This window comes from Parasteatoda tepidariorum, chromosome 7 (genome assembly GCF_982258835.1).
Source record: "Parasteatoda tepidariorum strain Cologne lab strain chromosome 7, Ptep-v5.0, whole genome shotgun sequence".
Lineage (NCBI taxonomy): Eukaryota > Metazoa > Arthropoda > Arachnida > Araneae > Theridiidae > Parasteatoda > Parasteatoda tepidariorum.
The window spans coordinates 111,084,371-111,094,298 of NC_141761.1; the positions used below are offsets into that span (position 1 = coordinate 111,084,371).

Here is a 9,928-nt window from a genome sequence, read left to right on the forward strand (position 1 = left end):
TAAACCAAATTATACCTGGCCAAATTATTCGACGCACTATAAGATTCTTCCGTCTCTTTTCTTTCGTTTCGGGCTTAATTTGTCCCCCGATTCAATTTTTTTCTTTATGCGACGTACGCTAGCTTCAGAAACCTTCAATCTCCGTAACGTTTCGCTGTTTAAAAATATTTTAGCATTCAAGAGGGCTTTTAGTTCAGCCTTTTTTACATGGTGAAAGATCTCCTTTTTTTGCCCATGATGAAAATGTTACAATTGATTATCTATACACTGCACACGAAATAAACAAATAACTGCGCAGTTTAAAACCTGCGAAACAAAGAAACATGAGAGTAAAACCACAAAAACACGTCCGCGACTGACGCACGCGTGAACGCAACAGAAACCGGTCTGCACTTGTTTCCGTTTGTGTCAATTAGTTAACATTGTAATGCGATATGTTAAAAATAAATACAAATAGGAAGTATATAAGAAATATCCTGCATAAAAACCCATTACATGTATGTTTAAATAAAAAAAGTACTGCATATGAACTCGTGCAAAGCATGTCATTATAAAAAAAACTACAGTGCGTCTAATAATTTCGTCTAATTATTATAATATACTAATATAATACTTGATATAATAAATATTCTATATTTATATAATATATCGTCTAATTTATCCAATCGTCGAATTTCTATCATATATCGTCAAATTTAATTAATTGATACACGAACACAAACAAGTGCACAGCGGTTTCCATCGCGTAAAAACGATTAAGCTGTATACTATCACCTGATAATTAAGATTTTACATTGATAGTGCATATAATAATTTTGCCAGGGAGTGTACATTGTGACTTTTAGAGTTTGCTTGTTGAATAAGCACGAAAAACACCATTAAATGTTATTCAGTTAATTTTCCAAATCGATATGTTTAATTTAGGATGGAAGGACAGAGGGAAACTAACATAGAAGTGACATTTCGGACATCCCTCCACAAAGGTCTACTTTTGTGGACGAACAAGGGAGCGACAATAAGAGGAGATTATCTGTCTCTGGCCATATCCAAAGGATATGCTCAACTCAGTTTCAATCTAGGCAAACAGACGGAACCATTGCTCATAACAAGTCTCCATAGAGTGGACGATGAAAGGTGGCACACGGCACTCATAGAAAGGTAAATTGAATCATGAAAATTGAAGGTGTTTAGTTTTAAAAATTTGTCATTTATTAATATTTAATTAATTTTCAATTCGAATTTAGTGTTTCAACTTAATTGCAACCTTTAAAAGATAGCAACATTAATTTGTTGAATGTCATTTATTTTTGTTTTAATTCTAATTCAGAGATGTCAGCACTATTATACATTTCGTAGGAGTCTGCGCAGTTTCTTTTCGAACCTTCACAAGGTACGTTGTCCAATTTTTCAACAAGAAATAAGCACTTTTCAAGCACTCAAAAACTTTTTTAAGCACTTTAGAAAGTATATAATTAGGCAGGGTTGGCAAGTTTTTGACAATTGACGGTTTTATCCGGTTTTGACCACCATGTCAAAAAGAAAAAAAACTTGACAACTGTCAAAAATTATGAAATTTTGAATCATTTAAAACGAATGGCATTTTCATGCTCTACTACCCGACTGTACACCGAAATAGATTGGGGTTGAATTAATTGTGAATGCGTTGAATAACAGTGTCTTTTTGCATTATACGTGGCGAAAATCAACATGGTAAAGGGAAAATTAAGCACTTTTCAAAAACGCCCAATGAAAAAAGCACCTTTAAGGGCTATTAAAAGATGAAAATCGAAAATAAGCACTTTTTAAAAACATACCCTGCCTTACTTTGTTTTTTCGACACGGCGAGAATTGATTTAGAGTTCGTTGTAGATGTTTATAATATTTTCTTCTTCGGGACCAGCTCCCAAAAGATGTTACGATTATGTTTCGATAGCTATTATGATTAGTTATATTAATTTCCGAGGTGAGTCATATTTTAGGTTTTGTTCTCAATGTGTTGTGCCAATCGTTTTCATGTATTTAACTGAAAATCATTTATTCAACTGAAATATTGCTGCTATCTTATTAATAACTTGATTACTGTTACAAGATTTTATTTCCGTTTATTTGGTGAAATCAATTATTATTTCAGTATTATGTTTATTGTTCACTATATTATTAAGCCGAATAAAATGTTCTTAAGATACTTAATTTCTCAGGGTTTAAATTTTACAATATTATTTTTTCTCTCTCTTTTCTACTTTGGTAAATAATTTTAGCTGGTCCGTCATTTTACAAACATACAGAAGGTAAATTGAATAATTGAATATCACCATAAACAATGTTTCTTTTTAATGTTGATCGTGAAAACAATCAACAAAACAATCAGCAAACAATCAACATTAAAAAAATTAAATTGAAACATGAAATTTCATCAGTCATTTGAGACTTTTTACACAATTGGTTGTGAGTGATTCAGATTGTCAGTTTTATGGGGAATACTGAGTAATATTTTGTAACAATAATTCTGGAATTTATCATCAAAATGTTTTTCAACAGTCTTCTGAGATAGTGGGGGTAATGCCATGAAATGATAAATCGTAAATTTACTGTTATTATAATAATACAATAACCAATAATAAACACGGTAAATGGTAAAATCACATGGTCCATATTAGACTTTTTTCATGTTCAAAACTAGTTAATTTGCATAACTATCGATTAGGCTAATTAAATCTTAATTTTTCTCTCTATCCGACATGGAACAGTTAATTTGAATTATCATTGGAACTATCAATTAGGATAATTAATTCTTAATTCTTCTTTCTATCAGCTATGGAACAGGTGGTCAAATTACTTATACTAACTTTGCAGCAAACTTCAATTTCGCTTAACATTCAATTGAGGTAATTACCCCAATAATTGCAAAACATCGAAACGAAACTTTTTAGTATTTCTTTTATATCTGAAAGGAAACACCCTCAAAATTTGAGATTTCTGTCTTTTGAAAAACGTGTTATCTAGCATTACTCTCGGTTAGGGTAATTACACCTAATTATCGCGATAATTGCAAAATATCGAAATGAGCTTCTTTTCAGTTTTTCTATTAACCTCATACAGAACGTATGTTCCAAATTTTAACTTTCTAACTTTATGGGAAAAGAAAGAATTAGTGATAAACGAATTAGGGAGTGAATGCTTTAACTTATATACAGATAGGATCGGTGTTATTCAGTTTTTCACTTCTGAGGATAAAACCTTAAAATAGTTATTTATAAATATTGTTAGTATGCGTTTCAACAATCATTTGAGATTTCTGCTCCAGTGGTTTTGTGGCGAGGTGGCGAGGACAAAACCCTTAACAGTAATTGAATCTGCCATTGTTATAACAGTTTTTTTTTTTCCTAAGAGGAAACAATTCACGCAGCAAATACATATAACAGGGTTATGTTTTTCTGCCAGTATTCCTGTATTCGGTACATACTGTTTTGAACTTTTGATAAAAGACGCTGCAAGCAGTGACCTTGTTAAATAAATAAACCTAAAATCACATTTTTTTGAAATCTTTTAAATGAATGAAAATCCCATTACGATATTTTTAGGTGGCCCCCAAGCCACAATCACGAGTCGTAATCGCAATTTTTCATACATCAAAATACAGCGTTAACAAAAAACGGTAATCGCGGATTACAGTGCCATTTTCTCGACGCACTCTGAACTGAACCCAAGAACTTTGTGAGACGTAGTTTACATATTATCACATAATTTGCCGCATAATACTATTTTTCTTCCTTTTACTCATTGGCAAAATGGGTGTTGTTTTGTGTTTGATGGCGTGCGCACCTGATTTGGACGTCAACACACTTTTCAACTGTGTTCAAGAGTAATATTGAACAGTGCGCATACGTTGCTATGGCGGCTGCTGATGCTTGATAATTTTTTTAGAATTCTTTTCCATTATTTTAATTTTGTTTTGTAATAAGTTGTTAGCTTATTTTTGAGATATGGGACCCGAGAGATCCCAAAAATACTTTTTGAGTTAAGAGAATTTCATCATTTGAACAATATTTTTTTTTATTGTTTTAAGTCAGAATCAGAAATTCTAACCTGCAGTTCAAACTGGATCGTTTTCGAAAGTAATTCAGGTGAATATCAGAAATAAGGAGGGTCCCAAACTGATTGACACGGGGTCCCAAAAGGTTAGAGTTTAAGCAAGAAGAAAAACGATGTCAAGGCCTAAACTTACCTCTCAGAATTAGACAACCATTTTACCAATGGGTAACCTGTGATGGTCGGCGATCATAATTTTTTGATAATTATTTTTAATTTAATTGAATAATGTATAAAGAAATACTTTTTTTTTACATCAACTGTTTTCTTTTTATGAATTGCGCAGAACCATCAGCCTAATTTTGGATACTCTGCACGAATACATTTTATTATATAAAATTAAAATTAAATTATGTATTGAAAATTTTTATTTTTATTTTTAGAAATATGAGATATGGTACGTTAACTATAGATGACAATCCACCTGTTAGCAACACTTCTGATCCAGGAGCAACGGAGCTCAATACAGATGGAGTATATTGGATAGGTTTGTTTGTTTTTTAATCAAAATATTTTAGTTGAATAGTTTGTTATACCAGGTTAAACATTATGCATTGAATATCTTGTATATTATAGTCAGGCTTTATTAATTCTTCATTCTTTTTCATTTTTTTCTCTACTGATTAATCAATATTTGATATGCGAACATTTTAGTTTTTGTAACATGTTATTCATTTGATTTATTATTAATTATTGTAATGAACTAATTGTTTTTAGTTTCTATGCTTATGCTATGATTATATAAGTAATATAATTGAAATAAGATGTAATTTCCCACTTTCAAAAACAAAAAAATACTATTAGAATTCTATTCAAGATTCATAATATAGAATTCTTTATATTTTATAACCGTCATTGGACAGCTGACCCAATTTTCGGGTATACGGCTACTAATGTTCAACTCCGTAGCCTTGTAATTCTTAACCTATACCAGAAGACAAGAGAACTCCTGGATCAAGTATTAGGAGAAATATATTTGCCTTAGTGGAGGACTTTTCCATGGAACTAACCCGCACTTGCGTTATAGGGAGAGGAAAGCCACAAGACCTCTCATGGTTAGCCTGATGGCAAGAGGACTCTAACCGTCTACCGCTGAGGATATTTTACGTCAGCACCGAGGTTGGTACGAGTCGAGTGATGAATTCAAATTCCAGCCATCGCTAGGATTCAAACCCAATTTACCTCGTTGGGAGGCGATAGCTTTTTCCCCACGAGGTAAGCTTGGAATGAGAACATTTACTTGAAATGACATCTAGAGATAACTGTCATAATTTCGAAATAATTCTATAGAAAAAATTTCTATAAGTTATCAGATATTCAATGTTTAGAGCATTTCTATCATTAAATATCACCAGATATAAATATTTTTCATGGAAAGCCTGATATAAAGTAACTGATGAATGTCACTCACGTAATTTGTATATAAATAAATACGAAAACAGTTTTTAATGTATAATATTTGGAGATACTTTTCAATAACTTAGAAATTATTTTATGGAATTGCGTTGCAAATTAAAGAAAAATCAAGCAGAGTAATCGAAAAAAATAATGAGAACATTTGAAATGACATCTAGAGATAACTGTCATAATCTCGAAATTATTCTATAGAAAAAATTTCTATAAGTTATCAGATATTCAATGTTTAGAGTATTTCTATCATTAAATATCACAGATATAAATATTTTTCATGGAAAGCCTGATATAAAGTAACTGATGAATGTCACTCATGTAATTTGTATATAAATAAATACGAAAACAGTTTTCAATGTATAATATTTGGAGATACTTTTCAATAATTTAGAAATTATTTTATGGAATTGCATTGCAAATTAAAGAAAAATCAAGCAGAGTAATCGAAAAAAATAATGAGAACATTTGAAATGACATCTAGAGATAACTGTCATAAACTCGAAATTATTCTATAGAAGGAGTTTCTATAAGTTGTAGATATTCTAAGTTAACGAAGAGTATTTCTATAATTAAATATCATTAGATATATATATATATTTTTATGGAAAGCCTGATATAAAATAACTGTATGATGAATGCCACTCATGTAATTTTTCTCCATTTGCCATCATTAGGTGGCTGTCCAAGTCTTCCCACTGCCCTTCCCGAAGATTACTACCACGGATTCCAAGGATGTATAGAATCCGTTGTAATAGACGGCGATCCACTACATCTGGTGATGCATGGAACAGGCGAAGTAACCTTTTGTGATGGATCCTGATGACATTCAATAAGTGCCTTTCTCTGTTGTAATTACAAGCCATAAAAAAAGAGTGATGAAGCCAGCTTCATATTTCTTCGTGAAGCCATCTGGGATGTATCCCTATTATGTCCCCGGAGAACATCATTTTTGTTATATCTATATGAAGCTAATAAGGAGATATGGAAAACTAATAGCCCGCCCTCAGGTGTGCAAAAGGAAATCGAGGGATTGGAGACGTATAGTGACGTCTCGGTATTCAAATATAGAATTTCTTGTTGATATATACGTTTTTGGAACTATTTCAAAGTGTGACTTTTTTTGGGAAAGTCATAAAATGGACGTTTGGTGTTTCGTGTCGTGGTTAAAAACAATATCTACCGAGGAGAGTTGAAAATTTTGGTGATGATTGGCGAAATTTGCTATATCGAATTAAAATATAAAATCTTTTAAAAAATTCAGTTATAAAAATTCGTTTCAATTTTCCTGAAATATTCGTAATAGCGAATTAAAAGATAAAATATTTTAAATAAATCAGTTACAAAAATGTATCTAAATTTATCTCCAACGTTCGTTATATCGATTTAAAATATAAAATATTTTAAAAAAGTCAGTTATAAAAATTTATTTAAACTTTTCTCGAACATTCTGACGTTAACATTGAAGAAAGTAAGTAACAATTGAAAGACTGAGAGAGAAAATTATAGTTAAGAATCCAATTATATTTTAGACATTTTACATAAATTAAATTGATTACATGATTTAACGCATTTTTTAGGAATTATTTTTTTATATAGGATAACGTAACTTATGCAAGAACGAAATAGAACGAAATGCAAGAAAGAAATTTAAACTGAAGTTTAAAATAGAACTAAATTTTAAAGTACGAAAACAAAAACATTTAAATTAATTTTGAAAATCTATACAGATTATAATTTCTCTTTCTTACGGTCGAACTTAAGGTTGGCTGAATTCATTCTTTTAAAACTAATCCAGCATCTTATCTACCTATCTTAAACTAATCGAACACTTATTTCGATTGAGACATTGCTTTTCCGCATTGCATTCCACATCACACAAACTGATTAGAAGATTTTTCAATTAAACTGATACTAACTGATAACATAATTTCTAACCCCGTATTTTCCTTCTGATCATCAAATTTGCTTTCCTGAATAGAGAAGGTAGTAAGATAAAATCTATTTACTAATTTGAGCAAGAGTGGAATCAGGGAAAGTTAAACTTTGATTGCTTTCACAACTTTAAGCCTAAACCTTAACTAATTTTTGAAAAATATTTTGATAGAATTGTTCTTGCATATAGTTATGGACATATTCGAATTGATATTAAAAAGAAAAAACTATATAAGACAACATATACTCTCGAGCAACTAATCAATTCAGTTATTATCTATTTATTTCAAGATATAAAACTTTATTTAACTGGTATTTAGATACCAAGACAATCAAAATGAATTCTATGCATTTCTTATTGAAACATTTGCAAACTATATTGTTCTAATAGAATTATATGCTACTTTTTTTCTGAAATTTGCATTTGGATAATAGCTTTATTTCTTTCCTTTAAAATCCAATTTGAGTATATTGCTTATGTAAGTTTTAAAAACTGCTTCAGAAGCCAGAAAAAAATACGAGAACTTTATACCTTTGAGAAAAATAATTTAACTTCTAATTAAAATTAAAAAAAAAGTTATTGCTGTATTTGAATAAAAACGTTTTAAATTCGTTGAATGGAAAGTTTCGTAATTCAATTTTTAACAATCGACAACAGATGGCACCACGACAGATTCCTACTTAATCGCTAAAAAAAATATGTTCATCATTTTTGTGTCACTCATCTCAGCCGAAGTCAAATAACATATGAAAGATTCCTGTCCCAAATTCAAAATGAAGCATTTATTGAATTTGTTATATGTTTTTTGATATTTGAAAGAAACACTTTTGTTAGTTAATAGGCCCAAAATGAAAATTCATCATATACTAAAAAAATTCAAGTTTACTTATTTAATAAAAAGATAAAAATAAACAAAATTAAAGAGATAAGTAAGAGAGCATGTTTAGACACATTTAAAAAAATAATAAAAATTTCCTGAGTTTAAGGCACATATATACCTTAATAATAATTACGTACTTAAATACTATTATTAAAAGAAAAAAAAATTAAAGAAAAAAAAGTGTTCTTTTTTAAAGAAAGAAAATTTCAAATTAAAAACAGTTTTTTTTTCCTTTTCGTTCTATCATTCAACAAATAAAGTAAAGGTAATTGTTTAGTAACAAAAATAAAATTAAATTAAATTTAAAAGATAACTGGAACAAATTATAAAGATCTTCAAAATTCCCCAAGTTTAAGACACATATAACTTCGTAATGAATACTAAAATAGTATTTAAAGAAGGGAATTTTAAAAGAGAAAAATGAGTGGTTTTTAGTTCCATTCTTTAACAAGGAATTCAAATTTATTAACAACAAAGTAACAGTAACGAAGATTAGCAATAAAGATAAAATTGACAAAGTATTTGTAACATAGATAAAATTGAAGAAAACTGAAAAGATAAGTGGAAGAACGTGTTAAATTTCGCATTTAAAAAAAGACAAAGATAAAATTAAACAATACTAAACATTAAACGGAAGAGCATGCTAAATCACTTATTTAAAAACTTTTTCCCAAGTCTTAGAGACACAAATATCTTCAAACTAAACATGTGTTAAAACAGTATTTAAAGAAAAATTTTAAATAGAAAAATATACTTTGTTTTATATGGTTATATTTCTGCTGTTTCTATTTCAAGTTGATTGTTTCAAGCGCACTAAGATGTCACTTAACAATTTATTCACCAATCTAGCTCTTTAATTACAAATAAAAGTATTGAGTGCTTCCAAGTTTGCTGCTTTGAACTGTTATAGTTTTTGAACAAAAATTGACTAAACGAACAAATTTCTCACTGAACTGTCATTGTTTTAATATTCTAAATAAACAAATTGTGTTATTTTATGTAATATGTGTTTTTACCAGTTGGAAATGAGAGTTTAAAATAAAGAATTTTTATACTTGTTAATAAAATTATCTCCTTTCTTATATTTCATTGATCAGCATTTTTTCCCTTACAAACTGAACCACGAATACTGTTTTTAGCTTAGTCTTCAAAACGTTATTTTTTTTACAAAAATAGAAATTGCTTATGCTATGAAATTATTGAAGGGCTAGTAAAATGATGACCCATACTTTCTCAATGGCATTTTTGCTTTGAAATGTTAATTTTTTTTTCCAGAAAAATATGCAAAATGTTAATTATTTTTCCAGAAAAATATTCAAAATCTTAATTATTTTTCACAGATATTTATATCAAACGTTAACTATTTCTTTCCAGACTTCAAAAATTCGCGCAAATTTCACTAAAAGAAAGTGCGCATAAAAATTTTATCTTCTGAATAAAATCATTTTCTTTTAAAGAGAAGCAAAACCATCCTAAAGAAATCAAAAGTGTGGTTCATCATTATTTTGTCCCAATCCTTTAATTTTTATGAATATTTAAAAAATGATTTAAAAAATACCATTGCTTTTACATAGAATTAACGTAACCGAAACCAAACTAAACTAACCTTGGTTAAA

The 9,928-nt window shown here is 29.3% G+C and overlaps 1 protein-coding gene across 1 annotated transcript in view; it reads left to right on the top strand.

Annotated features, from left to right (window-relative positions):
* LOC107441737 (agrin) overlaps window positions 1–9,379 on the top strand; it is a 331,154-nt gene extending 321,775 nt beyond the window's left edge. Inside the window, exons 28-30 of the mRNA XM_071183001.2 lie at window positions 925–1,158; window positions 4,473–4,576; window positions 6,174–9,379. Of these exons, the coding sequence (XP_071039102.2) occupies window positions 925–1,158; window positions 4,473–4,576; window positions 6,174–6,319 (484 nt within the window). The 3' untranslated portion in view covers window positions 6,320–9,379. The remainder of the gene's footprint in view (window positions 1–924; window positions 1,159–4,472; window positions 4,577–6,173) is intronic.
* The last annotated feature ends 549 nt before the right edge of the window (window positions 9,380–9,928 follow it).